The following is a 21927-nucleotide window of genomic DNA, read 5'->3' on the forward strand; positions in this document are numbered from 1 at the left end:
AGAGGCCAATGAATTGAGTTGCACGACCAATACCTCATTTCACACACGACTTGATCCCGCATTTGCACGAAGTTGGCTGGATAAAAACCAACTATGGGTTTGATGACGCGGGCTGCATGGAAAAACCAATCGCAGACTGGACCCTTCTCCTGTCACTAGCCGCGGATTAAACCGGCGTGCTCGTTTGTGTACTACCACGTACAAGTCGTTTTCCCCTCTGAAAGACGTACGTCAGACTGGTCACGAGCCTAGGGACGATGACAGTGAGTACATAATACAGCTGCCCCAGGCCTCCCTGGCTGCTCCAATATTTAAACTCCATGACAGGATAGCATGTTGTAGTATGCCCCACCCGTCGCCTCTATTGTCCATGTCCACACCTTTCTCCAGTGATGAAGCTGCATTGCAGGCTCCCGCAAGCGCCTCGCAAACCGACAAAAACTCTGTAGATTCTGGCCTTGACGACCACTTGGATGCGCCAGATTTTCCCGAAGGTGGGTTTACAGCTTGGGGCACAGCGCTGGGCGCGTAAGTGCTTTTGTATCTATCGCTTCATGCTCGCAACCAACCACTCTCTAGTTTCTTGATCCAATTCTGTGGCTTCGGGTAATAGTCGACTCAAATATTTGTGCCCAGACTACTAAACGCGTTCCAGATATACCAGCGCTTACGGTGTCTTTCAAGGCAAGCATCTTTAGGGATTGTGTTACAGAACGAGCTGACAATCCCGATATGCAGACTTTTACACTCAAACATACCTGACCAATTCCACGCCATCTGAAATCGCGTCAGTGAGCTATAGACTTGAGTCATTTCTTGCCTGCCAGCGTTCTGACATCTACGGGCGTATAGCTGGATAGGAAGTGTCAATGCATTTTTAATATTATCAGTCGGTCTCGTGTCAGGAAGGATGCTTGACCGGGGCGCATTGTATGTGTGCAAGAAGTTCGCATAAATATGTCCCTGATCATACATTTTCAGCTACCATGCGATGAAGATCGGCTGTCTCCTCCAATGTTTTTTCCTCTTTATGTTGTCCCTGGCGAAGCCAGATAGATATTATCAAGTAAGTCTCGTTTCTGTTACTACGTGGCTTCATTGACCGAATTGTCATATAGATCTTCCTTTCCCAAGGTGTCGGTGTCGGTTTTGCAATAGGCCTTACGAATGTTCCCTCCATCGCTGTGGTATCGCACCACTTCCAGCGACGCAGAGCTTTCGTGATGAGCTTTGTCGTTGCGGGGGCGTCAACGGGTTCAATCCTGCACCCCATCATGCTTAACAACCTCATCAATGGAAGACTTGGCTTTGCAAATGGTGTTCGTGCAAGTGCAGCCTTGATTGGTGGCCTGCTTTTCATAGCAAATCTCCTGATGCGAACGAGGCTTCCACCGCAATCAAAGGCCGTAAGTTACACACGCGTTCTACGAAAATCGTCGAGAGATGGTGCGTATGTGTGTGCGTGTTTAGGGTGCGTGAGTCACTGCTGATGACATGAACATTATAATTGATTCCACTGCTTAGGATGGCTTTGTACGAAGCTGGTTACTTTTACGAAACCTTTTATCTCCAGTTGGACTCCACTTTGCACGGTCTAAGCCAAGGATTTTCATTTTATTCAGTGCGTGTGCCAGAGACTACTTGAATAATAAGGAATTACTCATCGCCTTTCAACAGCTCACAATTCTTCATTCTGGTTCTTTCGTTGGCAGACTGACTGCGGGTGTTATCTCCGCCTACGTGGGCATCCCAAACACGGTCATCGGCTCTTCGTTAATATCATCTGCTGTGATATTCGCAATGACCGACTTGCACTCAATGGCCAGCGTGGCATTGATAGCTATTAGCTATGGTTATTTTTCCGGTGGCGGTGCGTAGGTTCTTGACGTTCCTCTGACAACTCACCAAGTTCAACCCACAGTTGTAGCAATGATAGGCCCATTGATATCGTATCTGACCCCTGAAATCTCAGACATCGGGTAACCACTTTACGTATGCCTTGGGATATAATCTGACAAGCTGCTCAAGCGCACGGATGGGGATATTATTCGCGATAGGTGGTAAGTTCTGCGGGTCTGGACTCGGTGACGTTCTGACATGTGTTCATAGGTATTGGATCGCTCACAGGCACGTGAGCCATTTACTTTTTTTTTCACCCGTCACTTCACGTTCAGCTTAGGGGCGCCGATTTGCGGGGCTTTCTTAACTTCGCATTATATCTGGTGGAAGGCCGCTGTCTTTGCTGGGGTGAGTGGATTGTGTCAAGCTGCGCTTTTATTTTTTATTTGGCTAATACACTATGGATAGAGCGTTGCTACTGGCGGGAGCATCATGTTCGCATCCATGCAGCTGATCTTGAAGATGCGTCAAAAGACTGCAAGTGTCTGTTCCAAGGAAGCTGGTGTCTGATTCAAAGCGTGTCAAGTTTCCCCGCCTCCCTACGATGGCAAGTCTTCTATAGGATCGATTCGATCCCACATATACTGTAACATAACTGTGGAGCGAGCATGTGAAACGAAGCTACAATGTATAATACTGAAACGTACGTCCGTGTACGTATATATGATAAAGCTACGTCGATACTGAAGTCTTTGAGCGTCCGATCGGAGTTGGGTGATATCATGACAGTAGCTGATATACAACAGGCATGATGTATGTAAGTGATATAGCTTCTGACGGGGAAATAAGTACGCACTGGCAGGAGAATGCAATGGATCATAAACAAGAACATGCACAAAATTATGAACGATGTAGGGTGCGAACGAAAGAAAGAAAGCCTGGTAGGAAAGAAAGTAAATGAAGTGGGAAGGGGAATGATTCAACTTGTTTTTCGGATATGAGTATATGCAGGGGGAAGTTCAACAGTGTCTGGCTCGCCCTCGGCCTGCTCGTCCGCGGCACCTGCGTCGTCGTGCTGAATAATATTAACAGGCCGGAGCCTTGGCATAGGAGATTTGCGGGAGCTGCTTGGGATGGTACTACCACCAGTGATGCCCATCTCATAGTCAGGCGTCGCAGACCGGATATCGCTGAAGCTCGTGATCCCAGACTGTCTACGATCCGAGGTGCCGTAACGCGAGCCCGACATGACGGTGCCAGCTCTGACGTCCTCACGTGCGTACATAGAAGACGTCTCTGTAGGTTCAGTGGCGAGAAAGGGTTCAGGACGGTAGTAATTCCCGAGTTCACCGGGCGTTGGATCTTGATCGTCTTCTGGATCACCTTGGAGGAGGTCGACGGGTCGTTCCTTGATGACCTTGTGGGCGGTTCTGCGACGGATAAAGTAAAACCCTGCGAGCGCAAAGATGACGATTGCAGCAAGGCCGCCGATAACGCCGCCTAGAATGCGTGAGATGGATATTGAGGGAGCGGATATGAAACGAGCTTACCAACTATTGCGCCGACATTACTTTTGCTGTCGTGGAGATGAGTAAAAATAGCCATCCATGTGGTGAACAACATGGCCTACCTGCTGCTGGTGGCGCCGCCGGTGGTTTCTGCACCGCTGGCGTTAGTTGGGTATGTACCACCTGCAGGAAGACCGGTAGTGGATGAAGGCGAGGCGGTGGTCAAACATGAGCTGTTGGGATATATGCCTTGCGAGACGGTATACAGCCCGCTTCCTCCTGTACCAAGCCCACGGTCGTCTCCAGCGACTATAATGAGTGTCGAGCCCTCGCGGACAGAGGGTATCCAACTGAACCCAGTGCCCTCGTTGGATACCTGCGTTATCTGGCCTTCGGGAATTGAGAAGGATTGTCCACCAGGAATGACACCCTGGAAGGATGGGGTGCTGTTGGGACATGTTGTTCAAAGGAAGCTAGTATAAGGGAGATAAGAGCGCACCCTTCGACTTCAGTAGGGTCCCACCACAATCTACTTGCGTTGCATTGTACGACCTGGTTGGTAGGGTATATGTTGAATGGGAAATCTGGCATGACCGTTGCAGTTGAGTTGAAGCAGCTGCTGTCGGTACTGCTCATCACTGAAGCAGCAACGCTGGTTCCGCCAGATCCAAAACCAGTGCTATCGCTGACCTACATAAGAGTGAGCTTGTACACACAAGATGTGGCGCAAGTGACGAGACTCACCACGGCGACGAACTGGGATGTGGTCGGGTATTTGAGCTGGAAGCTGGTGGTGGTGGAATCACCACTAAACTGTTGGTACACAATGGTGCGTGCCTCTACGTTATTCGGGAGAGGTGTTGGTCCATAGGGAATAATTAAAACGCTGTATGGAGGAGAGCCAGAGCCAGATATCTGTAGAGATAAGGTGGCGCATTGCTGAGGTGTGGTAGTAAAGGACCAAGTGTAACTGGAGACGAGAGGAAAGATATAGAGGGCCAGTTGCAATGCAAGTATGAATCGGCGCATGACGGTCGACGTCGTGACCGGGTCGTCAGATATCCACAAGGATCTGTGTTCAGACTTTGTCAGACTTAGTTCAGATTCCTGGGTTCATTCGTAGACGCAAGGAAAGCCTTGCGATCTTGGACGTTTCGTAAAGTTGGACACGGTGTGGATAGCCCGTTCCAAGACTTTGCTGGAGTGGGCACGGCTTGGACACGCCACACGGTCGTAACCAGTGAAACACAAAATAAGCGCTCCCTAGGTACGAAACTCCGATGCTGTCATGCACGGGCCTCCATTTCTGATATTAAGCACTGACCTGCTATCTGATAGTGTATCGACCACTTATACAAGGTCTATTACAGAGAAAATCATTGATGAACTATATAAAGGACATCTAAATTCCCACGCATCACCTTCTCGAGGATCGACGCCAGCCTGCAGCTGCTTCCTCTCGTCCACACACTACACGCTGTATACTATATTCTGTCCACCGCTGGGGACATTATCATTATCTATATATCTTACAAGCATATTAACCGTTAATCAAACCCACAGATTCCTATCGTAATGACTTCGACAGTCGACCAACCTCCTCGTGCGCCCCCCATTAAGTATACCGCTCACCTAGGAACTCGCTGGCAGAAAGAAAAGGCTGCCGCAGGTCACGGCGCCTTCGAATTTCCCGAGGATCCAAGGTATATTGGCCAGTGGATCATTGGCGAGTGTGTCGGCAAAGGTGCAAGTGGTCGCGTCCGCATTGCAAAGCACCGCCGTACTGGTCAACTCGCCGCCGTCAAAATTCTTCCCCTTCAACCAGTAGTCAACTCCCGCGCTTCCCTCGCCACACAGCAGGCGAAATCAGAAAAACAACGGTTGGGTATCGACAGAGAAATTATCATGATGAAACTCATGAACCACCCAAACATCCTCCGGATCTACGATGTTTTCGAAGGCGAGAAGGAACTTTACCTCGTACTCGAGTACGTAGAAGGTGGCGAGCTCTTTGACTTCCTTGTCAACCGCGGAAGGCTCCCTCCTCTAGAAGCTCTCTCCTTTTTCAAGCAGATCGTCTATGGACTAAACTACGCCCACACTTTCTCTATCATTCACCGTGATCTTAAACCCGAAAATATCTTGATTCACTCACTAAAACCGCCGCTCATTAAACTAGCCGATTGGGGCATGGCCGCTTTTGCCCCTCCTGCCCTACAGCTCGAGACTAGTTGTGGAAGCCCTCACTACGCAAGCCCGGAGATTGTCAATGGCCTGAAATATAGAGGCAATGCCACTGACATTTGGAGCTGCGGCGTTATCCTCTTCGCTTTACTTACCGGCAGGCTTCCATTCGACGATAAGAATGTCCGGATCCTTCTTTCCAAAGTTAAGGCGGGCAAGTACGACATTCCAGCCTACATCGATCCTCAGGCAAAAGATCTCTTGACTCGCATGCTTGTAGTAGATGTCAACCGTCGTATTACGGTAAGTAGCAGCTCTTTGCTGTTCTCAATGTCATCAAACCCCCTCAGATTCCCGAAATCATGGCCCACCCTTGGTTCAACAAATCAACACCTGGGATTGTCTATGTTCCAGCTCCCTCTGTCGTTGAATTGGCTCTTCCCCTGCCGTCAGCGGCCCGTATTGACCCTGATCTTTTGGAATCTCTCCGCGTCATCTGGGGGAGACATGGTGACATCGAAACGATCAAAGCCGACCTCTTGAGCCCAGCAGGCGAAGGCACATTGGCCAAGGCGTTCTATTTCTTGTTGCAACACTACCGCGAGCAGACTTTCAAAGATTATGGTATCATTCTTGATGTAGGCGAGGCACCTGTTTCTCCCGGCATAAAGGTTATTACAAAACAGTACATGTCACCCCCTCCGAAGAGAAGCGTCGATGTAGATGCATATTCTCTACGTTTACGGAGTAGTCGGGATGCGCCCCCACCTCCTTCCCGCACGCCATCGCCCCAGCAACCTGGTCTGGCGTCTCCTTTCCTTGGTGGAACTTCACGAGCCCGACCTCCGTCCCCGATTGGACCCAGACCACATCGCGTCCGACCTATGTCTTCCCCTGTCCGCGAGGCCCCTACACGTCATAGGAGCATGAAATCTGGCCACATCACTGAACCTGCGAATCCCCACCCCGAGCCCCAATACAGGACGCGTGCATCAACCGTCTCCCTTCTCTATCCTCGAGCGAATCAGGATCAGCACGGCTATCTCGCTCATAACCAACAAATGTTCCAGCCCTTGACTGTTCCGAGCACACCGCCAATGGGGTCCCGCTTTCCTGGCGCTCCTGCACACCCCGCCCTCAACCCTTGTATCCTCCGAGCTCCTGTTCCAATCTCCGCTGTTGCAAATGAACAAGTATCAGCGAACTCAACGGAGGTTGAAATGCAGTCTGCGACGGGCTCTGATCCGGATTGGGTGAATGTTCTTTCGGCGTGGCAAAGCGTAACACAGGGGCGCAACCAGGAGCAAGCTTACCATTCTCCGACTCAAGGATACACCGAGGCATTTGTTAACCGTCACGGCTATGCCCCTTTGAATGAGCCTACGGTCGATTATGAGTATCACCAATTCCCCAGCGAAACTAATAAGGAAAATCATGATCATCATAACTTCCGACAGCCTTACCTGGAGGTCATGCAGACACGTGGTGGGTTGTTTGGTGGTAGGCTCAACGAGGCACGCGTCGGACGTGAGTTGCGCAACAGTATCTATGGCGCTCGTGAGGTCATGAAAGAAAAGGACAAAAAAGCACGACGTATGTATTTTTCTTTTCCCCTGCTGTCTTTAAAATATTAACATTTTACCAGCCCCAGCGCTTGACCTCCACTCACCAGCCCACCCATCCAAACGCTCCATCCTCGGGTCACCACTCCAGATCTCCTCACCCGTTATGCCCTCTATCCTCTCCACCCCCGTCGGGGAAGTCAAAGGCTGGTTCTCCAACCTCTTCAACTGGAAAGCACACACCTACGTACTCTGTTCGACGGACACGATGTACGCCACGCGTAACGAGGCCGTTCGCATTCTCGAGCAGTTCGGTGTCATCGTCGGCCTTGAGGAGACGGATGGGCATGGGGTTCTCCGATGTCGCTTGAATGACCTTGTTGATACTATGTCCGGGTCGGTCGTGCAGAAACAAGTTCGGTTCCGAGTCGAATTCTCTTCCTCATCGTCTTCGTCCTCGTCTTCGCAGGGGCACCCGCAGTCCCCCACCCCTGCATCCAGTCCACGATTGCCCATGTATCATGCTTCAGGACCGATGTCGCCTACATTTCGATATGGGTTTGGGAAGCCTTCGTTAGGAAGCGGGTTCACGTGCGCAATCGTGCTCGTGCAGGAGAAGGGGTCGGTGTCTAGCTTTAGGATGGTGTGTAGGTGGTTGAGGGAAGAGTGGGCGCTGGATGCTTTGCACTCACCTGTTGCTGGGGCCGGGGCCTTTGTGGAGAGATTTGTGTGAGGCGGCGATATTTGCATACTATTTCACCTCTGTCCTTACTTGATCAAGCGCGGAATATCAGACGAATCCTGTACAGTTCATGGCATTTTTAATAATTTGCACCCGATAATTTAAGAGTACGGTATCGGTACAATGAAGATCCAAGAGTGAAACGAAACTAGACATAAAACAATACGAGTAATCAGTACGAAAAAAAATTGAGTGTTCGTAAACAAGGAGCCAACCACAAACATGGCCTTAGTAACCCAGCCTAAACCATATAGAGTACTACATCAGCCTACATCAGCCTACACATCACATACAACAAACACTGGTCGAGCCATCGATCCCTAAACAATTGACGCAGGCACCTCTGTGGGATGCTGGGTTTCTGTGCCCTCGGCGGTGTGCCCGCCATCAGAACGTGCCACGCTCAGACGCATGAGGCCTGAGCGGAGACTATTAAACATGCGACCAGATGCTGGTGCTCCGGTGGACAGAGGGTGCTCGTCATCCTCGTCCTCACGCTCATGGTCGTGTTCGTGTTCGTGTTCGTGGTCGTGCTCGTCATCTTCATGCTCGTGCCCATCGATGGATGTACGATGTTCGTCGTCAGATATATCCTTTGTCGGAGGTGCCGTTGATATCCGCAAGAGCGAGGTGTAAGCTGGGGATGTGCACGATATGTCAGGCAAGACGCAAGTAATATAAATGTCGCTTACGTTGACGGCAGACGGGGCAGAACCAGCCTTTTGCCTTTCGCTTTCTCCGGATGTTCTGGGAGATCGTGGCGGGTGTTGGAGCTGGAGCTTCTGTAGCGGAAGTTTCACCGCCCGTGGTTGCAGTTGTGGCTTCGTCGGTGTGGATAATGTTGCCGCCTGCACCGAATTCAACCATGTTGATGGCACATTCCTTGCATGCGACGAGGTGGCGGCAAGGTAGTAAGATTACTTCACGCGGGGAAGAAAGGCATAGTAAACACTCGGATGATGGCTCATCTTCGTGCACAGGCGCTGCGGGTGCAGACGCGGGCGGGTAAGTGTGTGCGTCCGCAGCGGGAGAAGTCGCCTGTGGTTGAGAGGATGAGGTAGACTGAGAGGAAAGACCGTAAATCTCGTGCAGCTGGAATGTGTGAGGTCCAATCTTTCGAATCATGATATGAATATATCATCAAAAGTGACCAGATGTAAAACGCACTGTGGCTTCACGCTTCACGACCTTGACGACCCAAGGCCTAGAGTCATCTTTTTCGTCCTCGGGAGGAGCGCCAAAACGGACGACATGGAGGTATGTTACTTGCTCGTTAGCCACAGCCAGGTCAATACCATCCTCGTCCAACGCCGACAACCGGATAGTGACCCGGACACCGTCCTCCAAGTCCTCTTTATTCTCCTTCTCATTACTTCCTTCAACGGTGGGCGCAGATGCTTCTACATCAACGACGGCAAGTGCAGGTCCTGACACAGACCTGTCAGCGGAACGCTTCCGGAAATTGAATCCCGTAAAGCGTTTCCGTACACGTTCATTCCTGCTGCTAGCAGGAGCGGAATCAACGCCATCTGCTGCTCGGGATGACTCGGGGGCTCCGATCGCCTGGGAAGAGGCGGTCTCTGCCTCGGTCTGCTTTTGCTCAAACCTTCCTAATTCGAGGGTTGCACCTTCTTCTAGCTGGAGCATTTTACCAAAACCTCCGTCAACGACGGATTCGAAAACAGAGATGCACGAGTAGCCTGTGCTATCTATGGTCTCTGCAAAGGGGTGATCTCCAGGTAGCACCACATTGACGTTTATGCGACACTTGGCTGCGTCGCAATCGTATTCGAATTCCAGGCCGTGGTGGTGGTGAGAATCGACATGCTCCGGATCATCTCCCGGTGAGATAGTCAAAGGACACAAGCGGAGCGTCGGCCGCTTGAGATTAACCAACGCCTGGAGAGTAGTTGTTGGTTGGGAAGGCTGTCCATGAGTCAGTACATGAGGCAGGACATTAGATGATACTTGAAACACCTCTTTGCTCCTTGTAATCCAGTTCTGGATGATGTGAGAAGAGACGTTATCTGCGGGAACCTTCTGTCCCATGGATTGAGCCCACTGGGGCGAAGCGCTGACAACACCAATGTTGGGCCCAAAGAGGGTCTCCTGTTTCTTCTCCTTCTTGGTTGTGGTATCCTCCATGTTGATGATGACGGCATCCTGTGTATTTGTACGAGCCATGGAGGTAGCAGTACGGGATGTGTGGGTATCTGTGCGAGCTAGGTAAGGAGTAGCGTGTAGACGACGAGTGCGATTCCAAGTTGAATACTGATTGTGATCTGCAAGTCGTTGTGTGATTAACAGTGAAAGAACCGAAAGAGGAGGTTTTAATTCTTACACCAAGTAGAAATGGAAGCCATCCTCGTGGGTGAGGATAAGGAAGCGCAGCAGGGTTCTCAAGTGCTAACAATGGCGGTATAGGCTGTGGGAAGAAGCCGATGCTCCTGCCAACCAATGATGATGTTTGAAATTAGACTGCAGTGGTTCTCAATTGATCATCCTCTGATCTTCACCGACTTCATCATTCACAGATAATTAATCATGTTTCAGGCATGGGCGCTCTTATTGCAGCATGTCATAGTATCATGGTGTGTGATATGTAAAAGAAAAAAAACAATGATAAAAGGAGCCTATGCCACTAGTGACACAACACCACCAGCCTCCTTAATTTTAGCCCTATCCAATGCGTGAGCATACTCTCAGGAATAATGGAGCCTGTCCAACTTACTCTGCTTTCTGCGATACAAAACGGGCCTTGACGATAAAAGGAAGTTTGGGCAGCCTGTCTCAAAGTCAGAATATTTGTACGAGATTAAAGTAGATCACAACGTACTGTCCATTCCCAAGCACTTTTCCGTATCCATGTTGGAGGGTGTCAATGACAGGAACAACCTCAGAGCTCTCCGTCAACCCTTCCTTTTCCGCTGCAGGCACAAGCGTCCATAGTTTATCAACGTTGATGATAGGCCGCCATTGTGTGTTGCGGGTCAAATGGTAGTGGCGCATACCAACTTTACCGAAGTAACCAGGATGGTACTTGTCGAAGTTGGTACTGAGGGTGATCAAATTTAATTCGCTGCAAAGAGCCTGATACCAAATCAAACACACCGGTGGTGGTGCTGACCACCAGCGAGACCGCGACCTCCAGGATGTTTGCGGTGCTTTCCAACACGACCGTGACCGGCCGAGACGTGGCCACGGTGCTTGCGGGTCTTCGAGAGGTGGGTCGGCATTTTCTGCAAAACCAAGCATGCAATATCAATAATCTGAGATCATGATGCATCCGAGTCGGGCCCCATCCATCCAGCAGCAAGAAATCATCTCTCAGCATCACAACACATCCATTCGACAGCTCCGGTCGCGTAGAATCTCCTGCTGGACAAACGGGGTGCAATGAACGAGCATGAACTGACCTTGAGGCGCGAGTGTTGATGTCGATGACCTTGCCTCTAAGTTTCTCAATGTAGAGCCGTCGGTGGTTTGAGCGGAGTTTCAAAAGTCGGCTTTGCAGCCAAACCCCTACATCTCAATATTTTCAAGGCCTTGGTAGCGTACCCTGTGGTGAGTTTCATTATCAATTAGTACGCGAATGATGGCCTTTAAGGCGATATTTATTGTCGGTGAAGAGAGAGAGAAATCCTCTCCTATGAACACATCTTTTTTTTCTGAAACTTTTTGTTCATGATTATTTGTTCGTCTCGAGATTCTGACAATGTCCACCAGATATCTAGTTTGTTGGCCAAGAAAGCAACAGTTGGTGCGAGCACAGGAGCAAAAGCAGGACTCTACGCGATCATCGTCATCGCGTACTGTGTTGAATTGAACGATGTTTGTGACCACCGCGTCCCTCCCTTGCCACTGTGAGCTTATCGTCTCCGCGATGCTCCATTACAGCCGTTATGAACGCACCAAACAGATTTGAGCTCTTTGTCCTTGAAGACGGCGAGAAACCGTGCGTTTATGCCATGTAATCCCAAAGGTAGACACTTGACAGATGGATCACAGCGTCGAGGTCACGGAAGATACCAAAATCCCTAATGCAGCCACTTTCAAGATCGTGAAGCAAGACCACACGTTGGGTAACATGATTCGCGCGTACGTCTCTAATAAGCACCCATGTTCTACCTCCTGGAGTGTGTGAATTGTCTTCCAGGCAAGTTCTTTCGATGCCTCAAGTACTCTTTGCTGGGTACAAAGTACCTCATCCACTCCATCCCTATTTTCTGTTGAAAATCCAGACGGATGGGTCGATGACGCCGCAAGCTGTCCTGGAGCAAGCCTGCACGAAACTCATCGCCACATTATCCTCGCTGGAGGCAAAATTCAAGCGAGAGTTCTCCTTCAAGACGACTGAGGGCACTGTGCCAGAGGACCCATATGGCACGACGGGCGCGAGTGCACAAGGCTGGGGGACGGGGAAGGATTATCTGGACTTCTAGAATTTACATATCATGGGTACCTGTCACATCGTGGTTGTACATGTATACATAAATTGCTTTTGGTGTATGCGCGGGTCTACATGTACACCCCGACCCACACGGATCACCGCGGGAACGTGTGTTTCCCATGGCCAGTGAGATTTCACACTACACATTGGGAACATTAGGTATTAGAGTGATTGCGTGCAGCGAAACGTGATATATGATATATAGCCACAAATACAGCGTAAGCAATGCGGGGAGCCGCAGAAAACACCGTGGATAATTATGCAGCTTTACGTGCAGCAAACTTCGCCTTGGATTTCGCAGCGCGCGAGGCCTGCTTCTCCTGCCAGCTCCGTTTCCTCTCTTGGGTCGTACTAATCCCGACTCCTGACCGCTCGTCCTCGCTCGCCGCCTTAATTGATTCATCTATGCACTCTTCCATTTTCATCTGCACCGCCGACTCAAAACCTCCGCCGGTGGAATTTATAGACCCGTCCACTGTCCATTCGAAATCGAAACCCCATCCACGTCGCAGTAACGGAGCTTGAGTTCCATCCGACCCCATCGGAAGATTTTCTGGAACCGAAGCAGATGCGAGCCCCCCTTCGTTCCGCCACCATTCTACGAACCATTTTGCTGCTCTCACGGTGTCCTTCTCGCCCCCTCGTAACAGCATATTAAGCCGTATCGCCAGCTGCTCCAAAAATTCTTCCGCATCTGTAAACGGTCGACAACCAAGCGGGAGAAGCGTCAAGTATGCTGGTGCTAGATTTCTATCGAGTCAGAAGGCCGCAAGGCAGTACGGCAGAGCAGACGCACATATAGGATTTAATACGTTCAGTCTGTAAAGCAAATATGCGACGAGTCCTTCAATGTCATATAAACTCTCCTTGATGCCGGCTGTGGTGAAGTAAATTTCAGCCAACAGTGCAGCGGTGATTAAATCCATTTTACCTATCAGAGCAAGCTTGACTCCTCGCTCTGCACCTCGATCACCTCTTCCAAGAAATGGTAGCATTACACCGGGCGAGTCGTATGAATATACAAGTGGGTCTTCTGAGAGCTTAAGGCGGGTCGAGAGAGTGCGTGTATGGCCAGGCTGCGCAGATGTCTGGAGTGCCTTAGGTGTCCCTGCGCGGATATGCTTAACTCGTTTTGAGGGCAAGGGTATAATTTAAACTCACGACCTGAGATACCCATATTGCGAAGGGAATTCAATAACGTTGATTTACCAACATTAGGCATACCAATCACCAGGACGTTCATCTCAGTTGCATGAGGGTTCCTCTTGGCTATATCTGCATTTTTGGTCAGCTCCATCGCACCAAGAAAAACACCATAGACATGTCGAAGGAATCAGCGACATACTTACGAGCATCTCGCTCAGGGATTTTATGTCTCGCGGCTTGTTACAAGAAGCAAAATGCACTGTCTGATCAGGGAACTTTGCCTTCATGGCTCTCCTAAAGGGCTACATTTTAAGGGACATGAGCTGGCACGACGAACAGAGGAGGCAAAGAATCACCTCGACGCCCCATTCAGGGACGAAGTCGCGCTTGTTCAAGACGACGATACGCTCGCAAATTGGACCACCATATCCTAAGGACGAACCCCCAGATGTAGTGGGGGAAAGGGGAGCGGCGTGGGTGGAATGGTGTCCACGCTCGGCTCTCCATTTGTTGATGGCACCTGTCAAAAATAGAATCGGTCAGCCGAAAAATGTTGCCGCCGAAAAATAGGTTTGACACAAAAACGGAGCAAGAACGGAGGAGAGACATAATAAGATAACGAACACATAGGTGACAGCGGAAGCAATGATGGGGTGAAACTGAAACCAGACCAAGATGATGTTTTTCTTTCTCAAAGCGGCTACACACCGGGAGCGAGTATGAGTGGGCCGGAGGAGATAAGCTTACCTTCTAGATTGTTGTTAATGCTAGTAAGAGGCAAACGAGAGTCTCTGAGCTCTAGTACAACATCTGTACGGGATAGTAGTGCCGGAAGCTGCTTTGTGAATCTGTTCATGTGTCCAGGGAACCATGACGGTGCGGATGGCAGTGCAGGAAATGGCACGACGGACAGCATGTTGAACTAGTTGGTGAGTAGACAGGAGTGTGAGAATTCAGTTGGCAACAGAACGGGCGGGTGGGTTCCGACCGAAGTGCAGGACGATTGATCCGGGAAAATGGACAGAACTTAGAAGTAAGCTCCGGTCCAAATTGAAACAAGCGATAACCGTAATGCTCACAATAAGGATTGACCTATTGACCTAGCTGTCGTGATCTTTCAGTCGTGTGCTGTTGGTTTGTGACAAACCTAAGAATTGCCAAAGTACTACATGGTATGAACACGGTTGTTTGGTTCTGTTGAATTCTAAAGCCTCCGGCATCTCGGCACAATCATTCCCTGAACGGTGAAACGCATTGAAACGCGATCGCAAGGAGACCCGGTAAGGACCGGGCAGTGCATCAGCATTTCCTGTGATCAATCAGACTTCTATTCAAGCTGTGGATACATATTTTCTCATAAGCTGTATCATTAAGGTACAATTCCAGGTCATTAGGAATTCCATTCATCGACTGACGTCAAAATCCGTCAACATGCATACACATATCTAGCAAAGAGGACCCAGGAATGGAGAAAGGCTGGTAGATAAAGAAAGCCAACACCATAACACCCAACCAAGCAACAGAAACGGAGACAGAGATTCAATGTTAAAACGAACGGGTACAACAAATACAGAACTAGGACCAAAATGATATATGTTTGCATATACTGTAGCTATAGTTATTGGGACGAGCGGGGTAAAGGTGTAGGAAGCCAGCTGAGCAGGGGATAACATGGTGAGGGGTACAGAAAAGGGGGGTAAGTTTCATTTCGGACGAAATCCTTCTGACCTGTGGTGGCTGGTATCAGTGTATTTCCAAAGGGCATCGCGATGAGAAGGGCAGGGGTATGATGCTGTATGCGAGGAGCTGTAGAACATCCATCAAATCAAATTTTACAGCGGCAAATGAAGCGGCAAAATATCGGACCATTTATACCCAACCATCCTTTCCAACACCTATTGCGTCGAAGCTTTTGCCACTGCGTGTGCGTCTCTCCTGCAGCACAGGAACTGCGTCTAAATTGATGAGCTTCTCGGACGGCGGCGGGGAACCCTCCACCCAACCCTTCCAACCCTTCTTCACTGCAATTCTCTTCTTTCGTGGCTGGGCGTTTCTGTAGTGACTCATGGTCTCAGAATCGGGGTAGTCATCCGCCGGGGTGCGGGGGCGCTTTGATGATGTACGGGATGTGGCGGAAGAAATTGACGGTCCGGGGGTAGACTGTGGGGATGATGGCATTGGGGGCGGTGTAACGGACACAGAGCGCTGCATAGTGGCAATGTGTATAGTAGGCCGGTAACTCGTCCCGTGGGCGCGCCAGAAGGAGGAGGGCTGCATGACGGGCGCACTGATCGACTGGACCGCTACGGTGGGCGCCGGTGGAGGCGCAGTGGCGCTCTCCACTTTGATAGGTTTCTCTGGGACCTTGGAGGTGGCCTTTGTCCTTTGTCTCTCCTTTAAGCGTTCCCTCTTCTCTTTCTTTTTATGTCTACGCGTCTCTTCCTCTTTCTCGACCTCCTTGTAAGGTGCTATGCCATTGAGGAGGCTAGTAAGCACGTCCCGGGGAGGACGAAGATCGAAATCGCCAGCGAGGACACTGGTAGCGGTGCGGCGCTGTCGCTTATGCGCCGGAAACATTATTGGGTGGTTGTGGGGAAGCAAACGAAGTGTTGTTGTGAGGGGCATGGAGTAGGGGGAGGTATAAAGGAAAATGCGCAGTGGAGTCGTGTTTTAAAGTAATTCTCATTGCTTGTTGTACACTTACGGCAAAAGGATAAGCACCCACAAACAAATCATCGTTGATTCTTCCACACCATAACCATATCAATCACGGAACCTTCCACGCTTCCTTGGAAGTCCCTAGAAAATGATTATTCTATACGATCAAGGTCACGGGCGGCCAGCTGCGCCAGGCCAGTGGCTCAAACACAAAAAAAATTTATAAAGTTATCTCCCCTCTTGAGAGTTGCGGACCACACAGCCTGCTGCTGTGCAACCTTGCACGTTTTTGGTCCAACACTGCGGTGGTGATACGGTCTGGGAATATTCCAGGAACTTTACTCCCGCCTTGAACTATGATTGGACATAATACTGTTATCCATCGCAATCAGATGAAATCAGTATCCCCTGAATAGTCCTGATTTTTCTAATCCTCTCCATGGCGCTTACATTTGACTTCGGTCAGTAAAAATATCCCTGCGGCTGACCGCACCCGGTGACTCGTAGTTTAGGAACCATTCAAGCCCCGAAGAACAAAGAAGAACGTCTTCCAGATCCCGAGTCTCTCCCGCGCATCCTCCACGACAAACGGATGCCTCACGGCGTTATTGCGGGATGCCGTACCTGTCGAGCCTCAACCTTCGCGCCTTTCAATCGAATTATTAAGACGGTCGCTAATTTACGCACTAGCCCTAGATCTATCCTACTTTGTAGGTTCGGTAAGCCTTCTTTTGCTACCGTAAATCACGCACTGACACACGCGGCTGGCGTGTGCTTGGAGAATCCGTCACTCCGCGATGGTTTCTTCTCTATGGGGCACAACGAGGCATAATACCTAAGTGTTTCTCCTGCCGTGATGGTGGAGCAGATACACGTGAATGAACGTGGGCTTTCATTTTGGAGAACGTGAGCTAACTCAGTCATACAAATTCACTAACTTCACTTGACAGATGAAGGACGCCAATCACAGCCTCAAGGCTAGCGTGCGGCTGCCTGTACATCCAATTTGTAAAAGAATTTCGCCGATTTTTAGGCGGAACACAAAAGCGCAGGTTAAACTCTCTTGAAGGTGATAACCCTGCGAAACAAATGTGCTCAGTGCGGAAGTCTGGTGTAGCCTATTCCTGCGAGCAATCGAGCAGGAAATTTATGCGGCAGAGGTTACGGTCTCCTTGGCCTGTTAAACTCTTCAAAATCTAACCGATAATAAAATGTCCTCGTAAGACGACGCCCACTTTTTGCCTTGACTTCGACGGAACGTTATTGGCCCCAGCATATGCCAAGGAGTTATTGCATAACGACCGTTCCACTATATGGTATTGGAAAAGGGTTGCGACACTTCGAGGCAACCAGATGCGGACTGAATTGCCTCGTCACGAGTCTCAACAGGTCTCGACCGCTTCACTTGCCTCTTCTACTCATTGTGGCACTAGCGTCTCTTGACACCAGATTTCAAACTGATTGAGCTTAGGACACGTGGTGATAATACGGGGTAAAAACACATCCGCGCCTGTTGCTTCTGTCCTTGGTGCTCGGCATTGCCAGCGAAGCGCGGGCGTTGTTACCGAGTATGTTCTCATCCATCTTGGGATCATAACATCCGAGTGGCAGAACCAAAGATCTCGGTTTCAATGTGGTACAGCCTCCTCCTTAATTTGTTGATCACACACGTATCACTATCCAGGGATGCATTCACCTGGCTCACATGAGTCTTCTCAGGGTAGGTGGCTGGGCGTTGGAAGGGTGACGTGCAACTTTTGTCTAGCTGAACTGTGGCTGAATAATATTTTTGTTGATTTACAAGTACCACAAGTTCCAATTGTATTGTAACGGGACCTTCCGAAGGATCCATGAAACATGTATCAATTTCTGAAGCGGAATGCGGTGCGAACACACATTAATACTTATTGGAAACCTTGGGGGGCAGGAACGCTAGCCTCCAGACCAAATAGAGAAATGGTAGTCGTACTTTCTAGGGGAACGCTTCCGGGAACAACAGATCGTAGTCCTCACTACTTTCACAAAGGAAAATAAAAATGGGCTGCCTTCAAGTACGTACGTAAAACCAGTGTAACGCATCTTCCCGATCCATTAATAAAGTTATGTACTTAGACAGCGGTCGTAATATCCAACAAACTGCAGGGGCTAGGGGGTGGCGCAACGCGTGATCTGACGATATTCTGCTCCGTAGGTGCGCGGGATAAACAGCCAGCAGGATTGTCGAGCTGGTTTGCAAGTGGATGTTGAATGTTTCAATAAGTCTTTGCGCAGAAAAAAAATCAGGATATAGGGCTACCCTGAGGACACCAATTAAATTATCTCATTATAGTCCCGCTCTCAAATGAAAAGCGTGTCGTACAATATAGGTGGAGGGGTCAATAATACGCTCGGCCAGACTTCCCAAGGAAAGACGCATCAACTACCGGTCAATATTCTCTGTATGACCGCCAGCGCCAGCCCTGTATTCCTCCATGTCCTGGTCGAGTTGAGCAAGTGACTTTTCGGCAACATTTGTCTTATTTAGGCGTCGTGGGCCTTTCTTCTTGCGGCGCCTCGACACAGCCTTCGTTCCAGCAGTCTGGACAGTGCGCGGTGTTACTACAATTTTTTGAGGGGCGCTGAAAAATCGGTTGTGGTCAATGTAGTCAGAAAAACAGTGACCAAGCAATATCTTACACGGGCGAAACATTTATGTTCAATACTTGGCTCTGAGGAGCAAGAAGGCTACTCTTCGGAGCCCCCGCGACCTTCCCGATGCGTCCTAGTAACGAAGGAATTGCAGGCGCAGGCGTAGACCCCGCGGCATCATCCGAATCTACAATTATTTCGATCTTTATGGGACGTCCTAGGCACAAAGTCAACATCAACGGGCCGAATGTACAAGAGGAGCGAATTTAAATAGGCTTACTACCATCGATGAGTTTACCATCATATTTTGCACGAGCTGCGACTGCATCTCCTGGGCGCTGAAACGTTATGACCGCCATCCCTTTCGAGCGCCCTTGTGTATTGTATATCACGAAACACTCTTTCAGAGGACCAATGGTCTTCTTGAATAGTTCCTATGAACAGTGGCTGGTGGTCCTGTGCCTTTCAGGTGGACATTGGGATAACAACGCACTTCGACTTCTGTTTCTCCAACATCTACAGGGAGCCTACTGAGCAAAATTTTGCTTCCTCGTTCTTTCTGCTTGTCCTTGCTCTCCCGCCATGCAGGTGGCACATTTCCAGCTTGGTTTCCGAGGAGATTACGTTTTGCGCCATGGTAAGAGGTGATGCGCGTTGCTTGAGGACGGTCTCGCGCAGACATGGGATTCAAACTTCAAAGCCTAGCGATAGCAAACTGGGGAGGTGCGAGGTCAAGACGCGTCGAACAAAGAGCGCGAGGCACTAATAAAATATATTACATAAGGAGAGGGGTTAACTAGACATATAAAGAGAATTGATGGGGGTTGAGCGATTGAAAGATTAGATTTTCCATTTTTGTCCTCTTCAAGTGCCTTCGTGAACACTCTCCCCTGGAAAGACGCACAGTGTTCCTGTTTATGCCGCTTGCCCTTCTGTGACGGCAGACGATCCTGAAAGCTACTTGTTTTTAGTGTCAGTCGGAAAATGGACCCAAGCCGCGTGCATGATAACAACCACCAGAAGGACTTTATGGCCTTCTTGTTTCCGGAATCTTCCTCTGACCAACAACGCGGTCATGACTCTCAGCAGAACGAAGCTATCAACGCAGCTGCTGTGCACGTTCAACGCCCAACCTCCGGGATGCTCAACTTCACCGGACTCACCAACCCTCCTCCTTTCAATCAACAATTAGATCTCATGACCATGAGCAACCTCATGTCTATGCAGGGCATGGACACCACATCACTTCCGGCGCTGCCCAGCTCCACGGGCCTCTCTCCTCAGGTCGTTTTTGAACAGCAGTACAAGCTTACTCAGCTGCACCAGCTCCAGCAACTTCAAAATCAAATTCAGAATCAAATTTTTCAGCAGCAGGTGAGCTAGCATTTTCTACCACCTTGTTTGGTGCAGATTGATTTGAGCATCGTGCTGAAGTATAATCTCCATTAGCTTGCCCTAATCAGTGCGCAGTCGACCCTGAACGCCCATGATTCCAGCGTCGAGCCCGCCGCGCAGATCACAACGTTTAGTGGCCTTCCGACTCCCAGTGAGATTCATTTGATTCACCTCCAGATTCGCCCCTCATCATCATCTTAGTGTCCTCCACGGAGCTCCGCCCCTTGCCTAACCCAGAGTTCCTCGGCCGTATCAGCTCACAATATCCCAATCCTCAAGATATGTACTCGTCCCATGCGCTTGACCCTGTCTCCCTTCCTTCTCCCCATGATGCTTCCGTCTCTTCACAATATCTTCGCGAAACGCGCCATCCAGGTTCTAGCTCTGCGCCTGCTAACATAGTCTTTCATCACACAAGCCCTCCTATGCCGCTTCCCTCACCTCCAGACCTTGACATCGACATTTCTCCGCTGACGAGCCCCTGGCTCGAGGCATATCATACGCAACGGCCCCCAAATAAGCGCACGATATCACCAAGTGCGGAAGATGCGGCGCGTGCGGTGCGAAAACGGGGACCATCCACGACTTCACCGGCACCAACGGTGAAACAATCCATAAGACATGCCAAGAGTGCGACGAATACTCCACTCCTGCGCTCTACAAAATCTCGCAGGAATAGCACGATTATGGAGACGGATTCGCCGTCACCTGTGGACTTGTCGATGCCGCCCCCTGCGCCTCCGGGACCTCGCCAATCTCCTCCCAATTCTGCAGCACCAAGCACTCATGAAGGGACATCACCAATCACTCCGGTTACTCCCGCAAGCATAATGAATCTTGGCCGTCTGGGTATTAGCAGTAGCCTCACTACCGCCGCAGCACCCACGTCTCAGAAAGCTGGCAGAGTAAAAGAACCCGCTAGGGCCAAGATAGTGCCTGATAGTGGTGCACCAACCAAAGGATCAAAGAGAGGCTCACTGCCGTTCATCAGTCCTGGACCTAAGCCGATTTTACCAGGTGTGCTCTTGTTTCAATTGTTGTTAAAACTATTTGGTGTGAACTTCTGTTCGTCTTAACAGCTGGCACGCCCTCGTCTCTAAATGCAGGCTCTTCTACACTCTCACCTGGTGTTCCTAATCGCAAGTCGCACAAGGACGCTGAACAAAAACGCCGTGATTCTCTGAAAACTGCATACGACGATTTACGCGTTCTGCTCCCACCAGTTCCGCTACCTTCCGATGAAAACTTCCCTGATGAACCGATCCTTCCGGGAGCTTTACCCCCAAGAGGACCACCGAAAGTTGGCGGGGATGGTCCAAATAAAGGTGTCAGCAAGCTGCAGCTGCTCAGATGCGGAAACGATTTCATTCGAACGCTCAAGGGTCGGGTAGAGCGGCGAGATAGCGAAATCGAGAATCTGAGGAGAGAGGTGCTGAGACTGCGTGCCATTGCTGGAGATGCAGCCGGAGGAGAGCACGTAGATCTAGAAACGGATCTCGATGCCATTGAAGCTTATACGACTTTCCGCCAGTCATCACTGGGTGCCGTTGCGGAGGGGGACGACGCTGACGATGCGGAAGAGTGAAGGGCAGGCTGCTGGTCTATGCCAACTATTTCCCTTGATTTCTTCTTACCAAAACTTGTACACATAGTTATTCTTGCCAAACAAAGGCTGACTCGAGCAAGACTCGAGTGGACGCAAATCCACGCAGTCAAAGTACTTATAAGTCAGGTATGAGCCCATCCTTTGGTGGGGGGAATGTAGTCCTTTTGTAGTCATGCTACGGGAATCTGGAGCTTATTTGTTTGATCGGT

At 50.0% G+C, this 21927-nt stretch overlaps 10 protein-coding genes across 10 annotated transcripts; 4 read left to right on the forward strand and 6 right to left on the reverse strand.

The window, feature by feature from the left end:
• The first annotated feature begins 119 nt into the window (after positions 1–119).
• On the forward strand, positions 120–2574 carry DEU56DRAFT_505126 (MFS general substrate transporter). Its single transcript, XM_041346556.1, has 16 exons — positions 120–263; positions 328–341; positions 391–528; positions 580–606; positions 656–684; positions 739–787; positions 853–930; positions 982–1066; positions 1119–1471; positions 1525–1621; positions 1678–1870; positions 1922–1979; positions 2029–2060; positions 2110–2127; positions 2180–2247; positions 2308–2574. Exons 1-16 carry the CDS (start codon positions 258–260, stop codon positions 2407–2409), a joined length of 1347 nt encoding a protein of 448 aa, XP_041205680.1. The 5' UTR covers positions 120–257; the 3' UTR covers positions 2410–2574.
• DEU56DRAFT_957191 (uncharacterized protein) lies at positions 2364–4349 on the reverse strand (the record flags this gene model as incomplete). The annotated part of the gene is made up of 5 exons (XM_041359259.1): positions 2364–3339; positions 3390–3409; positions 3470–3793; positions 3847–4037; positions 4092–4349. Coding segments are annotated over 5 exons (1314 nt in total), but the record flags the coding sequence as incomplete, so codon positions are not given.
• A 395-nt stretch (positions 4350–4744) lies between these two features.
• DEU56DRAFT_957197 (kinase-like domain-containing protein) lies at positions 4745–7826 on the forward strand (the record flags this gene model as incomplete). The annotated part of the gene is made up of 3 exons (XM_041359260.1): positions 4745–5834; positions 5882–7124; positions 7177–7826. The coding sequence occupies exons 1-3, from the start codon at positions 4923–4925 to the stop codon at positions 7824–7826; spliced, it is 2805 nt and encodes a 934-aa protein (XP_041205682.1). The 5' UTR covers positions 4745–4922.
• A 71-nt stretch (positions 7827–7897) lies between these two features.
• Positions 7898–10300, reverse strand: DEU56DRAFT_818718 (uncharacterized protein). The gene is made up of 5 exons (XM_041353975.1): positions 10177–10300; positions 9813–10117; positions 9003–9761; positions 8528–8948; positions 7898–8472 (listed from the first exon to the last, which is right to left on the reverse strand). Exons 1-5 carry the CDS (start codon positions 10196–10198, stop codon positions 8156–8158), a joined length of 1824 nt encoding a protein of 607 aa, XP_041205683.1. The 5' UTR covers positions 10199–10300; the 3' UTR covers positions 7898–8155.
• A 73-nt stretch (positions 10301–10373) lies between these two features.
• Positions 10374–11355, reverse strand: DEU56DRAFT_818722 (60S ribosomal protein L27a). The gene is made up of 5 exons (XM_041353976.1): positions 11252–11355; positions 10947–11074; positions 10672–10890; positions 10567–10620; positions 10374–10514 (listed from the first exon to the last, which is right to left on the reverse strand). Exons 2-5 carry the CDS (start codon positions 11069–11071, stop codon positions 10469–10471), a joined length of 444 nt encoding a protein of 147 aa, XP_041205684.1. The 5' UTR covers positions 11072–11074; positions 11252–11355; the 3' UTR covers positions 10374–10468.
• On the forward strand, positions 11320–12403 carry DEU56DRAFT_505256 (DNA-directed RNA polymerase). The gene is made up of 5 exons (XM_041346557.1): positions 11320–11399; positions 11562–11666; positions 11733–11790; positions 11844–11933; positions 11992–12403. Exons 3-5 carry the CDS (start codon positions 11738–11740, stop codon positions 12275–12277), a joined length of 429 nt encoding a protein of 142 aa, XP_041205685.1. The 5' UTR covers positions 11320–11399; positions 11562–11666; positions 11733–11737; the 3' UTR covers positions 12278–12403.
• Position 12404: 1 nt separating this feature from the next.
• DEU56DRAFT_957201 (uncharacterized protein) lies at positions 12405–14347 on the reverse strand (the record flags this gene model as incomplete). Its single annotated transcript, XM_041359261.1, has 8 exons — positions 12405–13027; positions 13082–13162; positions 13217–13393; positions 13447–13560; positions 13631–13733; positions 13788–13951; positions 14009–14131; positions 14179–14347. The coding sequence occupies 8 exons, from the start codon at positions 14345–14347 to the stop codon at positions 12543–12545; spliced, it is 1416 nt and encodes a 471-aa protein (XP_041205686.1). The 3' UTR covers positions 12405–12542.
• A 655-nt stretch (positions 14348–15002) lies between these two features.
• On the reverse strand, positions 15003–16171 carry DEU56DRAFT_505422 (uncharacterized protein). The gene is made up of 3 exons (XM_041346559.1): positions 15298–16171; positions 15160–15237; positions 15003–15086 (listed from the first exon to the last, which is right to left on the reverse strand). Exon 1 carries the CDS (start codon positions 16054–16056, stop codon positions 15301–15303), a length of 756 nt encoding a protein of 251 aa, XP_041205687.1. The 5' UTR covers positions 16057–16171; the 3' UTR covers positions 15003–15086; positions 15160–15237; positions 15298–15300.
• Positions 16172–18326: 2155 nt separating this feature from the next.
• On the reverse strand, positions 18327–19456 carry DEU56DRAFT_818758 (uncharacterized protein). The gene is made up of 5 exons (XM_041353977.1): positions 19211–19456; positions 18998–19151; positions 18766–18934; positions 18449–18707; positions 18327–18386 (listed from the first exon to the last, which is right to left on the reverse strand). The coding sequence occupies exons 1-4, from the start codon at positions 19397–19399 to the stop codon at positions 18509–18511; spliced, it is 711 nt and encodes a 236-aa protein (XP_041205688.1). The 5' UTR covers positions 19400–19456; the 3' UTR covers positions 18327–18386; positions 18449–18508.
• A 56-nt stretch (positions 19457–19512) lies between these two features.
• DEU56DRAFT_818767 (uncharacterized protein) lies at positions 19513–21922 on the forward strand. The gene is made up of 4 exons (XM_041353978.1): positions 19513–20091; positions 20167–20263; positions 20314–21129; positions 21192–21922. Exons 1-4 carry the CDS (start codon positions 19702–19704, stop codon positions 21695–21697), a joined length of 1809 nt encoding a protein of 602 aa, XP_041205689.1. The 5' UTR covers positions 19513–19701; the 3' UTR covers positions 21698–21922.
• Positions 21923–21927: the final 5 nt, after the last annotated feature.

This window comes from Suillus clintonianus (assembly GCF_016758775.1).
Source record: "Suillus clintonianus strain FC179 chromosome Unknown DEU56scaffold_67, whole genome shotgun sequence".
NCBI classification, from domain to species: Eukaryota; Fungi; Basidiomycota; class Agaricomycetes; order Boletales; family Suillaceae; genus Suillus; species Suillus clintonianus.

What these genes read in the sequence shown, in the direction of transcription:
- DEU56DRAFT_818758 (XM_041353977.1), bottom strand. Translation starts at nt 19,399, where the DNA reads ATGTCTGCGCGAGACCGTCCTCAAGCAACGCGCATCACCTCTTACCAT. An exon ending in TTGGAGAAACAGAAGTCGAA is followed by an intron (nt 19,152 to 19,210) that starts GTGCGTTGTTAT and finishes CACTGTTCATAG; the next exon opens with GAACTATTCAAGAAGACCAT. An exon ending in AACATAAATGTTTCGCCCGT is followed by an intron (nt 18,708 to 18,765) that starts GTAAGATATTGC and finishes CCGATTTTTCAG; the next exon opens with CGCCCCTCAAAAAATTGTAG.
- DEU56DRAFT_505256 (XM_041346557.1), top strand. Translation starts at nt 11,738, where the DNA reads ATGAACGCACCAAACAGATTTGAGCTCTTTGTCCTTGAAGACGGCGAG. An exon ending in CTTGAAGACGGCGAGAAACC is followed by an intron (nt 11,791 to 11,843) that starts GTGCGTTTATGC and finishes GATGGATCACAG; the next exon opens with CGTCGAGGTCACGGAAGATA. An exon ending in TTGGGTAACATGATTCGCGC is followed by an intron (nt 11,934 to 11,991) that starts GTACGTCTCTAA and finishes ATTGTCTTCCAG; the next exon opens with GCAAGTTCTTTCGATGCCTC.
- DEU56DRAFT_818718 (XM_041353975.1), bottom strand. Translation starts at nt 10,198, where the DNA reads ATGGCTTCCATTTCTACTTGGT. An exon ending in GGCTTCCATTTCTACTTGGT is followed by an intron (nt 10,118 to 10,176) that starts GTAAGAATTAAA and finishes AACGACTTGCAG; the next exon opens with ATCACAATCAGTATTCAACT. An exon ending in TCGTGAAGCGTGAAGCCACA is followed by an intron (nt 8,949 to 9,002) that starts GTGCGTTTTACA and finishes ATGATTCGAAAG; the next exon opens with ATTGGACCTCACACATTCCA.
- DEU56DRAFT_818767 (XM_041353978.1), top strand. Translation starts at nt 19,702, where the DNA reads ATGGACCCAAGCCGCGTGCATGATAACAACCACCAGAAGGACTTTATG. An exon ending in TAGTGGCCTTCCGACTCCCA is followed by an intron (nt 20,264 to 20,313) that starts GTGAGATTCATT and finishes TCATCATCTTAG; the next exon opens with TGTCCTCCACGGAGCTCCGC. An exon ending in ACCTAAGCCGATTTTACCAG is followed by an intron (nt 21,130 to 21,191) that starts GTGTGCTCTTGT and finishes TCGTCTTAACAG; the next exon opens with CTGGCACGCCCTCGTCTCTA.
- DEU56DRAFT_818722 (XM_041353976.1), bottom strand. Translation starts at nt 11,071, where the DNA reads ATGCCGACCCACCTCTCGAAGACCCGCAAGCACCGTGGCCACGTCTCG. An exon ending in GGTGGTCAGCACCACCACCG is followed by an intron (nt 10,891 to 10,946) that starts GTGTGTTTGATT and finishes GATCACCCTCAG; the next exon opens with TACCAACTTCGACAAGTACC. An exon ending in TTTGTATCGCAGAAAGCAGA is followed by an intron (nt 10,515 to 10,566) that starts GTAAGTTGGACA and finishes CGCATTGGATAG; the next exon opens with GGCTAAAATTAAGGAGGCTG.
- DEU56DRAFT_505422 (XM_041346559.1), bottom strand. Translation starts at nt 16,056, where the DNA reads ATGCCCCTCACAACAACACTTCGTTTGCTTCCCCACAACCACCCAATA.
- DEU56DRAFT_505126 (XM_041346556.1), top strand. An exon ending in TGGGGCACAGCGCTGGGCGC is followed by an intron (nt 529 to 579) that starts GTAAGTGCTTTT and finishes ACCACTCTCTAG; the next exon opens with TTTCTTGATCCAATTCTGTG. An exon ending in CCTGAAATCTCAGACATCGG is followed by an intron (nt 1,980 to 2,028) that starts GTAACCACTTTA and finishes AAGCTGCTCAAG; the next exon opens with CGCACGGATGGGGATATTAT.